At 36.6% G+C, this 21,112-nt stretch overlaps 2 protein-coding genes across 4 annotated transcripts in view; both read left to right on the forward strand.

Moving 5' to 3' along the window:
• The first annotated feature begins 871 nt into the window (after window positions 1–871).
• Window positions 872–13,251, forward strand: golph3a (golgi phosphoprotein 3a). The gene is made up of 4 exons (XM_051894327.1): window positions 872–1,342; window positions 7,390–7,521; window positions 8,244–8,358; window positions 10,902–13,251. The coding sequence occupies exons 1-4, from the start codon at window positions 1,127–1,129 to the stop codon at window positions 11,324–11,326; spliced, it is 888 nt and encodes a 295-aa protein (XP_051750287.1). The 5' UTR covers window positions 872–1,126; the 3' UTR covers window positions 11,327–13,251.
• Window positions 13,252–18,882: 5,631 nt separating this feature from the next.
• The window catches only part of pdzd2 (PDZ domain containing 2), a 74,564-nt gene continuing 72,334 nt past the window's right edge, over window positions 18,883–21,112 (forward strand). For 2 of the 3 annotated variants that reach the window (XR_007930379.1, XM_051895000.1), the window contains exon 1: window positions 18,883–19,162. The gene's annotated coding sequence lies outside the window, so the exon portion shown is untranslated. The remainder of the gene's footprint in view (window positions 19,163–21,112) is intronic. The other variant, XM_051894998.1, reaches the window with a different exon arrangement.

The raw sequence follows: 21,112 nt of genomic DNA on the forward strand, positions 1-21,112 counted from the left end.
TCTCTTAATTCTCTTGAAAGTGCACATTTATAAATATGGAAAAACAAAACAGGCTGAAAAGAAATGTACAATACAACTTGGAAAGTCACCTAAAAAAATAAACATTTTATATAAATAATACAAAATATTTGAATATATTAATAATGGTACCAGCTTAAAAGTATAGTTCACCCAAAAATGAAAATTCTGTCATCATTTACTCACCCTCAAGTTGTTCCAAACTTGTATAAATTTCTTTGTTCTGTTGAGCACAAAAGAAGATATTTTGATGAAAGTTTGTAACCAGGCCACTTTGGGGCACCATTGACTTCCATAGTAGGAAAAAAACTACTATGGAAGTCAATGGTGCCCCCAAACTGTTCAGTTCAACACATTCCTCAAAATATCTTCCTTTGTGTTCAACAGAAAAAAGAAATTTATAGAGGTTTGGAACAACATGAGGGTAAGTAAATGATGACAGAATTTTCATTTTTGGGTGAACTATCCCTTTAAGTCTGTCTCAAAACTAGTGTGGTATCCATTGTTATTTTAGCATCTTTGAGATACTATTAGTTTTTATTTTTATATTTTCCCTATTTCTTTCATTTTAAAGTTTTAGTTATTTTTAAGTGTTTTGTCATTTTTATTTTATTTTTTAATATTTCTATATAGTCTATTATTTTTATTTTATTTTAGTTATTTTACAAGTTAAAATAATTGAAAATGAGAAATGTTGCCTTGGTACCTAGCTGAAATTAAAAAATAACAATAATAATCTTTATTTGAATAAACGTTTTTATTTTAAGTAACGCAAATGTTTCTAACATGTTTTAGTAAACGATAATAACCCTGGTGCTACCTAACTGTAAATGCTGTCTCTATGCACCTCAGATACAACCTGAGTGTTGAGATGCCACATCCACTGCTGTACTCGTCACGGCTGGTCGCCATATTAAACCTGAACTGAATCAGCGACGGTCCGACCGCGGTAGGGATCGCGAGGGGCCCCTCTCTCCCAAACAAATCCCGAATTACACCTTTATTCCCCTTATTCACCCCGGAAATCATTTATGCATTGGACTGAATAATCCAGTCTGTTCTCAGACAGGAGTCTGGGAAGGAGGTTTTGTTTTAGTGTGTTTGAGAAATGAGTACTTTGACCCAGCGGAGTTCCGGCCTGGTGCAAAGGCGCACCGAGGCTTCGCGCAGCGCTGCAGCCGCAGACAGAGAGCGCGGATCCGGCGACGAGGACTACGAGCCTCGCCGTGGAGACGAGCAGGACGACGACGACAGCGGCGATGCCAAGGAAACCAGACTGACCCTGATGGAGGAAGTACTGCTGCTGGGCTTGAAAGACCGAGAGGTTGTTGTTGTTGTTTTGCTTTATTTTTAGTAGTTGTCTTTTGTCGATGTTGTTATCTCTCATCATCGTTTACCACGATCGCGTGCTTCATAGTTGATATTTTAGCTCTTTAAAGAAAAATGCAGATGGAATCCTTTTTTTTTTTTCTTTTTAAATGGGCGACGTTTTGAGTCAAAAGCAAATAACATTATTGCTGTGATGCAATGTAGCATTTAGCTTGTCTTGCATTGCAGTTACAAGTTCTCTTTCTGACCCATCAGACTGTAGTAACACATCGACATTGCGTGAAGAACATAGTTTAAATAACAGAGTAATGCATTTAACTGTCTAACACTACAATTATAATCCATTTTTTTTACTATACCATATGGAAACCAGTGTGACATTAAGATGCTATGACATTATCATATCATATCCACATTAAGCAAAATATGACCGTATCAGATACAATGCTGCTCTAAGAAACTGAAATTTGAAGCTATCTTGCAAGATCTATAGTTGAAAGATTAATGAATAGAGTTAAAATGCCTTAATCACCTCCTGAGATCCTTGTCGCTAGTCACTCACATGTACACATTCTTACAAAGCATGTAAATCCAGATACACTTGAAACAACTCATGACAAGAAGTGTTTTGGAACATATCCAAAGTTTATTTTTTTTATAGTTTACCTTTTGATGCTGATCTGAAACACATCTTGAAACCTCTACTAATGAGTTGACATAAATCAACTTGGTTCAATAAGGAGAACATCCAAAATGTTTTGATAATCATTGTTGTAAGCTCTATTAAGTCGTTGGATTGGACTGCCAAATGTTAAGTCATTTTTAGTCAAAAAAAAAAAGTTATTTTAAATTAATAACTTGACATCACTCTCTGAGTTAAACATCCAATGCCTTCTGTTTCATTTGCTTTTAGTAGTAGGCAAGTATACAGTCTGTACTGTACAGTATTCAGTAAGCTAGTATTCCATAACCATCCACTGGGAGGGAGCTCATCAACATGGAGGATCTGTTTGAAAAGTGAAGGAAACTGATTATTATCTCCCCAAAACGATGTAGAACTTTCTAAATGTGTTTTATTGGTTGTTACACTTCTAGATGTCATAATAGTAGAGCACTCCACTTTAAGAGGGAAGGTCATAATTAAAATTTAGTTTAAAATTTGGGGGATCAACTAATATGACTGTCCTCAGTAAAGGGAAAGAGGCAAAGCACCTAAAATTAGCCGGTTTGGCAGTTTGATGTATTGACTGACCCTTAATTAAGGTTTATAGTAGGTAGTGAATTGTACCTACCTCATTGTCTGGCCTTTGTAGTTAGATTGTGGGTGAGCAGGCATTTGACAGGGCAGTGCTACTGAAGACGCCTCTCTTTACAGCTCTTTCATGTCAGATTACTGCCTGCTTTTATTTATGCTCTCAACAACAATGGCTTTTGGGTACTATTCAAAATAAATTGTAGCTTTCAGAAAAATGGCCAGTCTTTTACTCAGGCAGTATGTCTTGGATCCTTTTGCTTTGTCCAACCTCAAACAGCGGGTTTCTGGTTGTGTTTTACATGTCAAATATAAGGTTTTGGAGTTTATGTTTTTGATTGATCAATGGTTACTTGCATGACAGATTTCAAGACACACCATGTGTCAATAAATTTGTAGAACACTGCGATCAAATTGAAACATTTTTTTCTCTTTGCCTCTCAAACCTGGAATCATTGTCATATTTTTCCACAGCAGAGATTTCTAACCTATTGACTTTTAGATGGATAAAGTTTCTTTCCCTGTTTGATGTTTATGGTCAGTTCAACATCTTACATCGATCCTGTAAGTGTCATTCTGCTGTACATTTTGTTCAGAATATTAGTTTCACAAAAGTCTTCCTTGTATTTTTAACAACAGTGTACTGTTTTGCGCAAGAACAATACAGAAGATCTTTAATCCGGAGGGTGCATTCATGTCGCTTGTTCACAAAGCTTTCATGGGTTTTACATTACTCCCATTTTCAGTCATCGAATATCATGTCGAGGCTTCACTAAGATTTGCTTATCTGTATGGAAAGTAGCAGGAAGGATACATGGATTAACATAACTTATTCCAGGTCTACAGTTTGCTCATGCTTATACTTAAGTTCAAACATTGTCAAAAACACTTCAAAGTTTTTGGACCTTTGAGATTTTTGTATCATGCTTAATTGTCATGAAAGAAATGTCACATTACTATTATTACATTATACTAATGCATTTTAGTAATGTGAATTTGGGGGGAAAATGTGTTTGACATGAAAATAACATCACAATGAAGAACCTTAAAGGTAGGCAATGTTTTTCATAAACACTTTGTTATACTGGTTGAAACTCTTCACATCCTGATAGCAATCAATAATTGAAGTGTTCTAAATATTAAAAAAATGTACATATATCTTCTGTGGAAGTCTCAGGACCAAAAAATGTTAGTCCAATCATTGCATTCGGTCCGACTGAACAACAGGCTTATGCTGATTTCACGCCTTGGCGTAATTAAGCGTAGAGATGCATCGGTTGACCGGCCATAAATCGGAACAGGCCGGTTTTTACTCCAAACAAACAATCGGAAACCGGCCGGTTTTTATTATTTTAGCCAATCTCTCTTCTGGACTTGGACACAAACTGCATTGCAATCTTTTCCCAAAATGTCATGTGGAAATATTACAAAGTCTGTAAGCAGGAGGTTAACACAGGCCAGAGACGGGACACGCTGAAGACAGTTGCAAAGAAGAGAACACATATGTCAGCAGAGCAAATACTGTACTGGGCACAACAGGCTCAGTGTTTGCAATGCTGAGAATATAGGAAGCAAAATATTCATTTGAATTGGGGGTGGGGGTTTATATGAATGTATATCTGAAGGGAACTGACTATCTTCAGAAAAGTTTCGATGGCATTTAATTTTCCTCTTACCTCCCTGTAAGTGTTTATAAGCGCAGCGCTACTGTGTGTACAGCAGTACCCAAAGAAACTGCTGCTGTTCCATAAGCGAATCATGATCAGTGCATCCCCAATTAAGAGATTGCAACCCGTGACGTTCTACTCGGAGCTGTTTACATCCTTGGACGTAATCAGAGCTCTAAGTTGTTTACGTTCATTATTATTGTAATGTTATGTGCTTTGAAACATGAGGTAAATTAACGGCGTCTTTCATGAGGCTTTGCAGACTCTGTTGTGCACGTTCATGTGTTTTGGAGGAGGCTTTGGAGAGCGTTCTGAAGGGAGGTTGGGATCTCATGCTTTTAAAGCTAGCTTGCTATTGCTAGCCTCTCTGAAATTACCTACCCTACCTTTAATGTGTCCTTGTTACTCATTACTTGTATTTACTATAGTAGTAACAAGCAGCTAAAACTAAATCAAACCTTAAAGGGTTAGTTCACCCAAAAATGAAAATAATGTCATTTATTTCTCACCCTCATGCCGCTCCACACCCGTAAGACCTTCGCTAATCTTCAGAATGTAAATTAAGATATTTTTGTTGAAATCCGATGGCTCAGTGAGGCCTGCATAGCCAGCAATGACATTTCCTCTCTCAAGATCCATTAATGTACTAAAAACATATTTAAATCAGTTCATGTGAGTACAGTGGTTCAATATTAATATTATAAAGCGACGAGAATATTTTTGGTGCGCCAAAAAAACAAAATAACAACTTATATAGTGATGGCCAATTTCAAAACACTGCTTCAGGAAGCTTTGGAGCGTTATGAATCAGCGTGTCGAATCATGATTCGGATCACGTGTCAAACTGCTGAAATCACGTGACTTTGGCGCTCCGAAACGCTGATTCGACATGCCGATTCATAATGCTCCGAAGCTTCCTGAAGCAGTGTTTTGAAATCGGCCATCACTATATAAGTCGTTATTTTGCGCTTTTGGCGCACCAAAAGTATTCTAGTCGCTTTATAATATTAATATTGAACCACTGTACTCACATGAACTGATTTAAATATGTTTTTAGTACATTAATAGATCTTGAAAGAGGAAATGTCATTGCTGGCTATGCAGGCCTCACTGAGCCATCGGATTTCAACAAAAATATCTTAATTTATGTTCCGAAGATTAACGAAGGTCTTACGGGTGTGGAACGGCATGAGGGTGAGTAATAAATGACATTATTTTAATTTTTGGGTGAACTAACCCTTTAAACCTGTAGTATTTCCATATTGTTAATTAATTTTACGCAGTACCTTTTGTGTAAAAGACACATTCAAATTAAGTGTGACCATTGTTTGTCTTTCTTTTGGGTCTGGTGTGAAATGTGACCTGGACATGTCTTACCACATTGAAACTCACAAAAAGGTGAGGAAATATAAGATAACATTAAAATAAGTAATGGTCTACTGTGACGTGGCTCAGGAGTAAATGAAGGCCTCTATTTTGCATGTGATTCATCTCCTCCAACAGTTGTGGAAATACAGCTGCCTTTGCCTACCGAGCCATTATCATGACTGTCTGCTTGTGTGTCAGCTCTTACTCTGGTTTTATGTTGTTGTCAGAGCACAAAATTTATCTAGTGTACTCACAGGACAGAGGACTTACACACGGTGTCAACAAGAAAATCATGACAGACCATTTGTGAGCTTGAATGCTGTCTTTTAAAGTAGCAATGTTGTCATATGAATTAATTTTGATATCTTATTAACCTGTCACAGCAAAAGCAAAACACAACAATCCAATCAATTCCCAATGGACAAAATCAAGTCCTGTCCTACATTTTTTTTTTTTTTTTTTTTTTTTTTTTTTCTTGCTATAGTTTTACTCCTCGGATATACATTGGAAAGAAAAGACAGTGTAAATGCAATTCTTTACTGTCACTTTTCATCTGTTTAATGCATCCTTCTTGCTGAATGATATTAATTTCTTTAAGACTAAAAAACAAAAATCGTACCGACCCCAAACGTTTGAACGGTAGAGTAGGTCTTTAAAGTATAAAGTGGTTCTTAATATGATCTATTTTTTAATAAACCAAGCACAATTGCAGCTGAACTTGATCCTCATGCACTATTGTTGTATGAAAAAGCAGCTTTGACATTTGATGATTCTTATGTTCCACTAAAAAAGGACATGAGATTCAAGCCATGTGGGTGTGTGGTGATGACATCATTTTTAGTTTGAAGCAAATTATCTGTGGAAACTGAATAAATTTGCACAAAAATTAGATGTGATTTCTGTTTTAAACTATTCAAAATGATTTATTAGATTATTTACTCATTGTGCATCACTCTGGGATTTTGCATGTGCTTCACTTCACGTGCAGAGCGTTGCCTGTGTTGCCAGTACCTTAAAAAGAGGCCTGTTGTTTCCCAGTAGTGGCCTCTGGGACAGGGAGGCTGGACCTTCACAAAGCAGGCCTTGTTAGTGCTGGAGTGATCCATCGCTCACTTCATCCACTGCTAAACATGACACTGCAGCAGATGGAGCTGCAAAAATGAAAAATTAAGTCAAAACTATCCCTCTGTGTTGGGGAAAAGTCCCCATTTTATTTCATTAATTCAGTTAAGGCATTGAAATTTGAATTTCATTGGCCACACCACACAGGAAGTTGAACTGGCATAATTTCTGGTATGTAATATACCATACATTATCACTTGAACTGATTAGACTAAATTCAGTACTGTCGAAACCATTAACAGCCAACAATATTACCTCTTCAGTTTTAGCATACAGCACTACAAAATGTCCGCTATGTGTTCAGATGACTCTAAGTGGCTGTTTAAACTACACCGTTTTCAACTAAAAATAGAAAACTGTTTGTGTTTTGGCAAAGTACAATAAAGCTGTTTCTTTTTTGTTTTTTGTCTTATTTTTGCTGACATAAATTAGATCCTTGTGTGATGACGGGTCTTTTTCAAAAAAACAACTGGAGTCCATATTAACAGTGTTTATCATTTTGAGTCATCTGTAAACTGTTTAGAAAATTTTTCTTTGTTCACAAACCATTTGGATGGAAGTTGTAGTTGCACTGAAGCTCTGAACCTCGATGAGGCCTGTATACTGACTTTCTTTGGTTTGTTTTTGTGCAAGGGCTACACCTCCTTCTGGAATGACTGCATTTCATCAGGCCTGCGGGGCTGCATGCTCATTGAGCTGGCCTTACGAGGAAGACTGCAGCTGGAGGCCTGTGGCATGAGGAGGAAAAGCCTGCTCGCCCGGAAGGTAAGTTAAACTGTTCAGCACTCTGGAAATGATCATACGATAGGGGAGAGGCTTCCTGTTTTGGATGCCTCCTTCAGCTGTGTTCATGTTCTGTGTGCATTTAAAGGGATAGTTCACCCAAAAATAACAATTCTGTCATCATTTACACACCCTCATGTTGTTCCAAACTTGTATGACTTTTTACAAGAAGTTGTTTTGAAGAATGTTGGATAACATTGGATCCCATTGATTTTCATTGAATGGACCATAAAGAAAATACAGAGACTTGTTTTTAAAAATATCTTCCCTGAACATCTGTACAGGGTCAATTGCACAGGTTTCTACAAACACAGCTGGACTGAACAAGTTCAGAGGATATATTCTTTATGTCCTTGTAGAATTCAGCACTCTGGTGTCACTACATTTACAATTGTGTAGGACACTTTCTACCACAAGAGGGAGCACTTTGATATTAATTGTATGTCAGGAGGCCACTTTTTGCAGTTGGTGTTGGCTGTTGGAAGTGAGAACTTTTTATTATTAAACCAGGCTCAGATGTATCCCTGGAAAATGCATTAGATTTAATACATGAAGTAAAACTCTTTGGTCTTCAATTGAAGTAGTTCATCTCCTTCATATGATTTTACCCTCATGAGTTCTCTGCCTTGATGTCAGTGGTGCTTTTGTGCAGTAGAATGCATTAATGTGTTTAGTGACGTTTCACTCCTCCTTTTTTTTCTCAGGTTATATGTAAGTCTGATGCTCCAACGGGGGACGTGCTGTTGGACGAGGCTCTGAAACACATAAAAGACACTCAGCCGCCCGAAACCGTGCAGAGCTGGATAGAGTTGCTCAGTGGTGAGTAACCACAGATCATTTGAGATCCTGAATCTTGAATTTTTTTTTTTTTTTTTTTGAATACCCCAGTAATATCATAGATTGGCTTTAGAGAACAGCATAAATATTTAATAGTTTACTATTTAAACTCTTAAACTTTAAAAACTTAAAAGTAAGATTAAAGGGTTAGTTCATTTCTGTCATCAAGTACTCACCCTCATGTCATCCCAAACCTGTAAGACCTTAGTTTATCTTCGGAACACAAATTAAGATATTTTTGATGAAATCCAAGGGTATCTGAACCACACATAGGCAGCAACGTTTTAAAATGGTCAACGTGACTACAGCGGTTCAACCTTAATGCTATGAAGTGACGGGAATACTTTTTGTGTGCAAAAACAAAACAACAATTTGAACAATAGTGTAAATAGATTACATGAAGAAATGACATTTAATTGAACCATTTTAACATTTGCTACCTGCTAATTATACTGTGCCTGGTGCACATAAAAAAAATCTGTTTTGGTCCAAAGATCGAGAGAGATTTCTGAAGATTTTCTGTTGACCTACTGTGGCTATGAGCTCAGTTGGAAATGTCTCAGTATGGACAGCCAAAGAGTCAAAGAGTAAGATCAAAGCGTCTGAGAGAAGGAGCTGCCATCCTCGTTTAGAGAGTGTATAAAAATGTGCTCAGAATTAGATCAGAGCCATAAATTACTGCAGGCTGATGACTAGCAAATGCTGTAGCACAGTCTGCTTTGATCCTGTTACGTCTGTTCTTCTCTGCTTCAGCACAGGAGCTGATCAACTGAGTTGGTGGCACTCACTCAAGGGACTGTAGCATGACTTCGGCATTCAAAATTCCTGTCAGCAACTTGTAAAAGACTCAAAACTTGTCAAAAATCTAGACAAAAACATGTTAAAACTATTAATAATGCAATGGTCCTGTAGGAGAAGCTATCAATAAATGGGACTATACTACTGAAATCTAGCATAGGTATGCACAGTATAGCAGTGATTCTTTTTTCTCTTTTAGGTAGTTTTTATATAGGTATTGGTCGATATTAGATATTTAATTGTGCATGCTCATGTATCCCCGTTTTTACATTTAGATTACCTTTGCTGTCATCTAATGCTCAATTAAAGTTAACCATTAAAAGCACTAACAATTTAATGACACTGTTAAATGTAATCATTCTCAAAATAAATGTCCTTTTTCATACTGTACATTACATTGTTGTTATGCCTAATTACACTTGCATTTAAATACATTTTAATTTTTTATTTAATTAGGCATAATAATGTTAGTTATATTAGTTATATACCGTTTATCAGTAATTGGCCATAATATGAAAATAAATAACAGCTTACTGATATCGACTAGAATTAGAATTATTGTGCAACCCTTAATTTATTATTACAATAATAATTATAAGTTAATTATAGATTTGTCCGACAGCTGTGCCATTAATCAGAATAGAAAATGGTATTTTCAAGAATAGTGAGGCCCGTTCAAGGAAAGCACTCATATCTTTCTTCTGACCTCATCTTGTGCTGCTGTTGTCTAAGTAGAGATAAAATCTTACTTAGTTACATTTCTGATTTTAATACATTCCTAAAAATTCCTAATTCCTAAAATAAATGTAATACATTTTTGCAACAACTGCACAAGGTTCCTTCTCTGTCCTTCACAGTGAAATGTCACAAATGTACAGCCCTTATGGGAGCTGTACCTCTTACGCCAGACTTTTTAACGGCTGCTACGGTGCTTTTTCTGTCAGTTTTTATTATTTTCTTGATACTTTTTGGTATTGTAAGTTATAGCCATAGCAATTTAAAAAAAAATTATCATCATATCACATATTTGTGAAAGAAAACCTCTACTATAATACTACGGTCACAAATTGGGCATAATTAGAAAAATTAAAGGGTTAGTTCACCCAAAATAAAAAATTCTGTCATTAAGTACTCGCCCTCATGTTGTTCCACACCTGGAAGACCTTCGTTCATCTTCGGAACACAAACTAAGATATTTTTGATGAAATCCGATGGCTCAGTGAGGCCTCCATTACCAGCAAGATAATTTACACTTTCAGATGCCCAGAAAGCTACTAAAGACATATTTAAAACAGTTCATGTGACTACAGCGGTTCAACCTTAATGTTATGAAGCGACGAGAATACTTTTTTGTGCGCAAAAAAACCCAACTAAATAACGACTTTATTCAACAATATCTAGTGATGGGCGATTTCAAAACACTGTTTTTATTAGCTTTCTGGGCATCTGAAAGAGTTAATTATCTTGCTGGCAATGGAGGCCTCACTGAGCCATCGGATTTTATCAAAAATATCTTAATTTGTGGTCCGAAGATGAACGAAGATCTTACGGGTTTGGAACAACATGAGGGTGAGTACTTAATGACAGGATTTTTATTTTTGGGTAAACTAACCCTTTAAATATTTCAGTAGTCATATTGAATCCAATAGATTAGTTTAATCTCAGTCCTTGTCAAATAAAGTGAATGTTAGTAGATGTCTGGTACTGAAAGTGCTTGTCTTTTGCAGGCGAGACATGGAACCCGCTGAAGCTTCACTACCAGCTGCGTAACGTCCGAGAGCGCCTGGCCAAGAACCTCGTGGAGAAGGGCGTCCTTACCACAGAGAAGCAAAACTTTCTTTTGTTCGACATGACTACGCACCCCCTTACCAATAATAATATTAAGCAGCGCCTTATTAAGAAGGTGCAGGAAGCCGTGCTGGACAAGTGGGTGAACGATCCTCACCGAATGGACAAGCGTATTCTGGCCCTTATATTCCTCGCCCATTCCTCTGATGTACTAGAGAACGCCTTCGCCCCGCTGCTGGATGACCAGTACGATCTGGCCATGAAGAGAGTACGGCAGCTGCTGGACCTGGAGCCTGAGGGCGAGAGCATGAAGAGCAACACCAATGAGCTGCTGTGGGCTGTGGTGGCCGCCTTCACCAAATGAAGCAGGTTCAGTTCTGATGGACGTGCGATGGAAAATAAAACGGTTGGACTGGTAAAATGAGGTTTGAGAAGTTTTGACCTGGTGTATCAAAATGGTTTTCTTGTAGATATCACCCTTCCTCCCTACTCTCTCTGCAAGATCTATCATTGGGTTTCTCTCTTTTGTTTGAAAACGGGACCGGTGTATTTTAATCGTTTGTTCATTTGAATGCAATTGGGTACTTTCTCATCGTAGACTGTTGGAACATTTACATTTTGCATTGCTGCACAAAACAGCCTGTTTTTCTTTTCTTTTTTTCCCTTGCCTGGACATCCGTGTTGGGTACCTAACAGATTTTTACAATGTTTTGTCATCAGTTTCGTACATTTAATTGGAATTGATTCTTTGTGACCGAAGTGGTGTACGCCAAAGCAGTATCTGCATATATGACTCAACAGATGCTCAAGAAAATAAAATACACTTCAGTGTATCATATTTTTTAATTCAATTTGTTTTCATACTAATAATGGGGCCTAAAAAGAAACCAAAAATGTTATCAAGGATTAAATCCTGTTGTGGTAACAGATTAGTGGTTTGTGGCAAGTGTGCTAGCATTAGCAACTTCACGTTCACACTACTGAAACAAAACAAAAAAAGAAAATAGTGTTTTAATGGCTAGTAAATACAAATTTGGAAAGGAGACACAAAGTTCAGGCTGTTAGATGATCTGTATTGTATTTACTGGATGGATTATCAGCAGTTTTTATAACAGCTGTACCATTGCGATTCCTTCCGTTTGGTCCATAAACACCCCACAAATGATTCAAACTCTACCTCTTCACACATTTATTGTTGTGATTCCTCATTAGCTTTCTCTTATGTTAGTTAAAGATGGATTTAAAATGTACTTTTATGTGCCTGAGATTGGTTACAGGATGCATAGCTCTCAAGGTGCAGGATGTACTGTAGCTCTTTGTTAAATGGCATTAATGGAGCTAGATTCAGAAAGCGTTTGTTACTCAGTTGCTCTGTAGTCTCCCTTTGTATATGCCTACCAGTAAATAAATTCGAGGACCTCAAAGAGTTTAATTTTAAGGAATCTGTGTCCTCCCAGAAAATAAACACATCTGTATGGCATTGAGCTTCATTTTCTTTAAATATTTTTCCATTGATTTATATAGAGGTTAGCGCAAGTCCTCAAGGTTTTAAGAGATGTTTTATGGAAACTGTTTTGAATGTCGAAAGATTTTCAATTCATGTACTCACACTTCTAAACAAACATAAGATTAAAAAAACTTATATATATATATAGTGACTTTAAAATGTGACTTTTATATGTAAGAGCAGATTCCTCCATTTTCTCGAGTCAGTATATTTTTGATAGTATTTTATTATCATTAGCTGATTGGCGGTAGTATGGCTTGACATTGCATTCTGTCACAATCTAGTTTAATCTGTATCTAGTTTATGTAATCATGCTGCTTACCACATGAGCAAACTCTGTATCAAACCTGTTCATTTTGCCTGGCATGTAAAAGCTGGCACAAGCATGTCTTAATTTTGTTTTTACACTATGAATATTTGTTGAGAAAGCCTTCATTCAATCAACATATTCTAATGTTTGTTTGTTTGTTTGTTTTTTGTCATTATGCTGATTTTTATTCAGTTTTATAGCAATAATTTAAATCAACATGCTTTTGTTTTGCTTCTTATTTTCTTCACAATGATGCTAAATGCTTGCTTCACAATAGTTAATTGTATGTAGCGATGGTCTGGGAAATTCACCAATTGTTTGGAAGAGTCAACCTAAGGGATTTTCACGTGTCTGAAAAGTGTCTGATTGAAAGAAAATTAAGATCATGTGTGTAGCTTTAGGACTCACTATTAAGGGACCCCAATGTATATACTTTCTTATTACAATGAAATAAACTATGGTCTTGAAAGTGCCTCAAACATCATCTGTTATTTATTTTGTGAAGAAATAAGTGCTGATGTATCAGATTAGTTGCATGGTGTTTTTGTTTTATTTCTAACATAAAGGGGGCAAATTCAGAAATGTAAAATTTGTACACAGTGTCTTTCACATAAATGCATTTACATGCACTTTAAAATTTACATTTTTTTTTGTACCAAAACAATCTTTAGTTTTTTCTGTCATTCAAAAGTTTGCAGTCATTAAGATTTTTTAAAATGTTTTTTGAAAAGTCACATATTCTCACCAAGGTTGCATTTATTTGCTCAAATACAGTAAAAAAAAAAAAAAAAAAAAAAAAAAAAGGCCGCTGCCACCCGGTGGCCTTAGGAAAACAGTGAACAGTGGGTGACATGCATTTTTAAGGGGGTAAATACAGGAGAAATATGACAGTCATTTCGACATGCCACATTTCCTGTTGCCAGCAGGTGACGCTTTGACTACAACTGAATAATATTGTAGTGTAGATGTGTTCAGGTCAGGACTATTATCAAATCTGTAAAATTTGGGGCAGATTGGACATTGTATGCCTGAGTTACAACAAATTCCTGTTTCGCGTACATTTAGCACTTAGCCGAGTGTTGCATGATTTGCATGCCATTTCCTGTTGCCAGCAGGTGGCGCTATGACTAACTGAATATTGGCATGTAGATGTCTTCAGACCGGGGCTGCGTTCCAGTTTTTTATGCCCTTCCCTCGTTAACTTCCCTCAGTCTCGTTGACTCGGATGCACATCATTGCTTACGTTGCACGAGTGCCAACTACTGGCGGAACCCTTGCAATGGGCTGAATTGGAACGTCCAAAGCCCTTGATCACTTGGAATCTGCTATTGAGTTGATTTATTATTTACATTTTTTTTCCTTACGAAACTGTTTAATGCAGCATTCTTTATGTATATAGTTGTGTTTGGGTTGTTTTAGATATTTAAAAATGTTTGTGGTGGGGTAAATTAAACGCGATATGCAGTGACGTCACAATCGCGTTGCATTGTGGTATATGGAGCTGCCTGAAGTGTACATATGAAGTAGACTCGCTCCCTCGATTTTGACCGTCTGTCCATATAAACTTCCCTCGTCCACTTCACGAAGTGGAACGCACTTCAGCATGGAGGCAGGGATTCCCCCGAGGGGAAGTGCTTAGGGAAGATCGTGAGTGCGTGTCTAAAAGTGGAATGGAACGCAGCCCAGGACTCCTATCAAAAGTGAAGTTTAGAGCAGGTTGGACATTGTATGCCTGATTTACAACAGCTTCCTGTTTCAAGGCGAAACATCACATTTGTCAGGCCGCCACAGACACGACCTTCAACGAAAACTCAAGATCTTTGCAATTTAACATCGCTAAGGCCTAAAGATTAGACTGACCAAATATGATGTTGATCTGATAAGCTCTAAGAGGAGCTTGTTAAAGTACATCATCTGGAAATGGCAAAAACTGCAAACATCTTGCAAAGAAAATTAAAAATATCTGACTTCCTGTTGGTTTTCACATTTTGCTCCAAGAGACTTTTTTGTATGTATTGGGCTGTTACATGTGTCACTTCGTTGAAATTTTGTAGCTGGCGCTATCGAGCCATTTTGCCACTCCTAATTCTGAAACCAATATCAGATATAAATTTTTGCCACTTCTGGCATGTGTGCAAAGTTTTGAGCATGTTTAGGCCCTCAAATATGCGATTCATTTCGGAGAAGAATAATAAGAAACAGAGCAATTCAAATAGGGTCTTCACACCATCGGTGCTTTTCTATGTTAACATATTTTAAAATGTAATTTATTACTGTAATGGCAAAAAGTATTAATTTCTTAAAAAAAGTCCACAAACTTTTGAACGGTAGTGTAGACAAAGCGATTGCAGCTCAGCTTCATCCAGCATGTCAGATTTAAGTTGGCCTCTGCATAGTGTACATTTCTCTGAAGGAGGTATTTACTCTTAAAGTTAAGCATTTGAAACTTGTCAGTTATATCACTGAGTAACACTGAAATCCCAGACTAACTACTTTAGCATTTAAACCACTAATGAGCATTTCAGCTATTTAAGTCAAAATATGTTGGCTTGCTAACAGTTTTTTTATTTATTTTATTCCATAGCACATCTATTTGCATGAATAAATCATTGACCTAATTCTAGAAAATAAGAAAACCTAAAGCTGAAATGCTCATTGAGAATGAGTTTGTGTTTACCCTGTTGAGAGTAAACAGATTTATTCCACATTAGTTTGTGAGCAGGTTTCTCTTACGGCAGGGTTCTTGTATTTACACACACTTCTCATTTGATCATTTTTCAAGAAGTCTCAGAGTGGTACTTTTCCCATAGCAGTGGATGTTTGTTTACAAACAATATATAGTGTTGAGTCTGGTCTATTCTTGTGCCTGGCCTGGTGTGCTGTCTGGTTTCTGCAGATCTTTGGCCATCTGGCCAGCTGTGGTGGAAGGTTGTATCATGTCTGCCTGCACAATAGCCTCACTGCATTAACATTTCAGCTGAGCTCATCTCTTAACGCTGAAAGAAAACGCTCAGCCAAAGGGCCAGAAGCGAGCATAACACCTTCATCCTTCAATATGGTTGAAACATGTTTCTCTGGCATTGTCAATGATGACTCATAGTTATGTAAAATTCTGTCTTTTCCTTAAAGGGAAAGCATTTGACATGCACAAACTCACCTTAAAATGTTGCAGCTTGGAAACGTGATTATGTTGACTAATCCAGTGAATAAAAATCAGTCTCTGCTGATTTAAAACATAGTTCACCCTATTAGCTGACATGATTTTGTTATACTTGGCAACTTTCTCAGAATATTGATTCATAACTTCATGAAAATGTGGTCGATCTGATTTATAGACTTGCAAGAATTGCTTAAACCGATGCTGAATTAAGTCAGCCGCAAAATGTGAGTCCCAGAGAGATAAGAATCTAGGCAAAGTTGTGAAATATGTGTTTTGAGGATTAGATACAGAGTAATCTCTTTGCTGTAACATAACAACATAATAAATATTTATAAATCATTATCCGTTTTGGCAAAGCTGTTGTGTTTAACTGCTTGATTGCACAATTAATATCACTGACTAATCATCGTTAGTTTCAACAGATCAGAATATAATTTATAATCCTCTAGAAATGTAATTTAAAACTGCATGTTGCTACCAAGATGCTGAACACTCATTTATTTGATCTATTTACAATCATTTATGCAGTAAATAAATGCATATATAAATTTCAAAACCACCGAAAAACCACTTTAAAGGTTGGGGTTCTTTGTTAAAGGTATAGTTGACCCAAAAATGAAAGACGCAAAAACAAAACAAAAATAACAACTTTATTTAACAATTTGAATGTAAACATGGAAGCCTGCCCTTCATTCACTACGTCAACTGAATATGACAAAAGTTCAAATTGTTAAATAAAGTCGTTTTTTTTTTTTTTTTTTGCGCACAAAAAGTATTCACATCACTTCATAACATTAAGGTTGAACCACTGTAGTTACACTGACTGTTTTAACAATGTCTTTATTACCTTTCTGGACCTCAAAAGGTGCAGTGACTTTGCTGTGTGGTTCAGAAACACTCGGATTTCATCAAAAATATCTTAATTTGTGTTCCGAAGATGAATGAAGGTCTTACGGGTGTGGAACAACATGACGGTGAGTACTTAATGACAGAAATTTCATTTTTGGGTGAACTAACCCTTTAAAGTGTGTAGAACGGCAAACCTTCAATCGCATGTAGAGTGGAAAGTGTATAACAAAATCCCAAAAGGAAAAAGTTTAGGAAGAAAACTGGTCTGATCAATAGACTACAGATGAGTCTAAAAGCACCATACTGACCACAAACCAAAGACACAAACACCCTAGTAAAACCATACATCTACCATCAGACTTGATGTTGGGAGCAACATATTCTGGATTTAATTGAAGCTTCATGTTCCAGCAGAACGATACTAAAAACACTCAGAAAAAGTATGATGGAATGGTTTAAATACACTTATAATTCTGGAATGGTTTCGACTGAGCTGAGACATTAATCCAATTGAATATTTTTAGGTATGACCTGAACATTGCTGCAAGCCAACACTTTCTAATTTGGCAGAGATGGAGTGAATTTGTGTTGAAGAATAGAAATGTGGAAAGCTCATGCAGACATAACTAAATAGACTCATACTGTAGTTGCTACTAGAGGAATATGTGCACAGCATAAACTCATTGGGGGTGATTGCTTTGTGTTAAATTTATTTTTATTTCAACTTGCTAAAATTTGGGAAAAAAAAAATGCAGAAATAAAATCAAGGGGTGAGTACTCTGTAAATGCACTGTATGCCTGTTCAGTTTTCGATTGCATGAATGTCTATTCCATTCCAATAATTTCCCTTTATGATGAAATTTATCCCACACTTGCCAAAACGTCTCCTCAACTTGGCAGGACCAGTGTGGGTGTCCAGCAGTCTGAAAGTGCAACATTGTCTTCATAGTTAATTTCACTTCCCTTGAAATAATAAATGACCTAAAGGCACATAAGCACCTCCCAAATCAAAACCACCTGGGCCCAAGAATGTGAGTTCATTGTTTCTATGGACTCCTGCAGTTGAAGAGCACAATATTTCATCTGCAGAACAGCCTTCTGAATATTAGTTCTGTAGAAAAAGCCAAGGTTTGAGCACAAATGTTTTTATGGTTTGATTCTCCATCTCCATCAGTTGTATTAAGTGCCATATCACATTTGAAGGGACTCAAAATCAGTTCAGCCAAAAATGAAACATTTGTCACCGAGCAAAATTAAAAATAACGATTCAACAAATCTGTGCTAATCATAACATTTCTAATCACTATTTGGATCATAAACAGAAATGTTCACATGCAGTTGTGTTTGATAGCAAACGAAAATATCAGCAAGTTTTTGTTCTGAGACATTTTTTTTCTTGTTCCTGTTTGAAACAAACAGTGAAATTCCTTTAAGCATTGAAAAAGAAATCACTTTGTACATTCAACAGAGTTCCTCACAAAAATAATGCTGCTTTTAACAAGGCATTTTGTGTATTTAAGTTTCTAGGCATGTGATACTGAATGAGATAGTTAAAAGCATGCAGGGCAAGTCTGGTCTGAAAAGGAGTTGAGAGTCTTAAGCCTTTCAAAAAAGACTTTTATGATCTGATTTGCCATGCCCAGACAAAACTCAGCTGGGGATTCCCAGAAGTTATGGTTAAAAAAATGAACTTATATGTAAATAAATAAGTACTTGAACAGAATCAGTTAGAGAAAACTAATCTATGTTGCCAACGGTTGCTGTTAATGATAAAACCAGAATATAACAGATTAACATTATAGTAGAATATCAACTGTTCGAACAAAAACACAGAAAGTCTTCATCTTTACCCTTTTACAGCACACAGTTCAGGAATTTAATGTTAAAAAACTGGGCTCTCAGTTTGACATGGATAATTGGAGGGAATATAAAATTATAATTCCAAGTGAAGCTTAAAATTGCTCTAAAAAGACAAATCTACCACAAGGCATTTAACAACTGCTCTGTGTTTATAGACAGATCCAGCAGCAGCTAATTAAACAGCAGCAGCAGCGATGTTGCTCCGCCCACTCCCTGCGTCACTCCACACGGCGAATCGCGTGCATGTGTTAAAACTGAGCCTTTACTGTTACTACTGCATCCTTTGTGGAAGAGTTGTCAAAGTTGACCAAAAGGGAGGCGATTTTTTACAAAAACACACAGAAGAAAACAGCTCAGCTGTTAAATATGCATGCGGTACTTTTCTCAGATTACTACAGGCGTTTCATGAGGACTCGACATGTGAATCGCAGTGGATTTCATTGATTTGGATTAACATTACCTCTGGTCATGGAAATACAATCTGTTTACATTTTTTAATGCAGTTGCACGGATGGTAAGTTTAAGTTTATATAGTTTATAAGCTTCTCTGAACTCCCTGAGTCTCCCTTCACTGAACTTCTGTCGCATTTTTGTCTTGTGGCTGGCTGTGCCAAGACATCAATGAAGAAAAATGTTGACTAACGGATATCTATCCTGATTTATTTTCATACTGGGTTATTACTACCAAATAAGAGCATGTTACTGTATCTATTATTATGATGAAAGAATCTTTTTTTTTTTTTCTTTAACCAAGTATTTTACCTTACATCTGTGATTGTGAATGTGCCAACTTTTAAAAAGAGTCAGTTAACAGTCAGTTTTCAGCACTGGAATAGTTAATCTGAGCCCTGAGTATTTTAGCTAATTTGTGCATTGTATTTTTATTTATTCATTTATTTATTTTACCTAAATAAAAGTTTTACACTTGAAAAATAAGGTTAAAATTATGTACATTTACATGAAATGACTCTGGTCATATCAGTCTTCTAGAAAAAAATAATTTTATTCTACATAGAGTGGGTCACCCCCTATGTGTGCCACCATGTTGACATCACATGACCAGTCATATCATGCAGTTGAACTTAGTAAAACTAATTTTTTAATTTATTAATACTGTGATTAAATAAAAAAGAATAGCAGAGTCCACACCACAACTATAATGATAATGGTATAGAGAAACAATATTGTTGGAATCACTTTAACAATAATTTTTTTTTCCAGCTGATAAATGATAAAAGCATTGACAGCCAATCAGAATCCATCCTGCTTTACAGAGCTCGAGCATTTAAAGTGGCAGACAACATAACTGCAGCGCGTGCTTATAATAAACAGAATAATATTGTGCGTTGGTGTGGACGCTAATACAGTTATCGTTATAATTATCATTTTTGGTGTGAATTGGTCTTTAGTCTCTTCCTTTGTTTGTCTGCTTCTGCTGAGGTGGGAGAATTACACACTGTTGTCAGTTATGACAGTCAGCATTTAGACCTCCTATTACCATTGTACCATTGTTCCTATCCCAAAAAGAATAAATATCCACTGATCTAATGTACACAATGACCTGTCTTTCATTGTGTTTATATTAGATGCAATATGCACTTTCAGAAGTACCATATAAGGTAAGAAACAAGAAGAAAGCTGATCATGATGACTAAACTTCTGAACCAGATTGAGCCATTGCACTCACTGGCCAAATTAATTTCTTTGCAATGACTTGTTAGCTGATTGTCAACACATATTCATATTTTAATGTCATATTCCCAAGTTCCCAGTAATGTTTTGATCCATTGTATGAGTCATATGGAAAGCGAAAAAATTCCAAGCCAAAAGCCTCAACTATCAGTATCTGCAATATGACATGGTGAATTTGAAGCCATTTATTCATTGTCCATCGTAAAGGTTATCAGCTAAAAACTCACTGACACGTGATCCTTTTTATTTATGTAGTTTTAAATTCATATGACAGTAGGCTAATTGTTTTGTGCACTGTGTACACACTAAATGTAGTTGAAGTCCACACTACATCAGAATGTTGCTGACCTGGGGTGCCCCTGCTTGGTTTCTTCATTTGATCACTTCATGGTAGCTATGCAGATCATGAAAAGACCAAGTTTTAATGCCGTCTTTTTCTTCTTAATGCTTCGTAATCTAATATCATACATGAACCCACCAGCAACATCCTTTAGTGTTACAGCACTGAAGTGAACTAAAGTGTGTCCTGGAAAAAATGAACAGCAGTGTGTATAGTCTAAAATAAGAGACCGTAATGGTGCATCTAGAGAGAATGGTGAGCAGGGGAGTGTCAGTGGGTTGTGGTACAGTTGTTGTTTTTGGGTTAAGCTGGACAGCATCTGGCACCCCGCCCGACAGCAATGCATGGCTCATCCAGAGGGGAGACCACAGGACTGAACCAACCCGCCCCCTCTAGATCAAATTCTCATCTGGGGGATTACATCTCTACATC

This window comes from Ctenopharyngodon idella, chromosome 5, assembly GCF_019924925.1.
Source record: "Ctenopharyngodon idella isolate HZGC_01 chromosome 5, HZGC01, whole genome shotgun sequence".
NCBI lineage: Eukaryota > Metazoa > Chordata > Actinopteri > Cypriniformes > Xenocyprididae > Ctenopharyngodon > Ctenopharyngodon idella.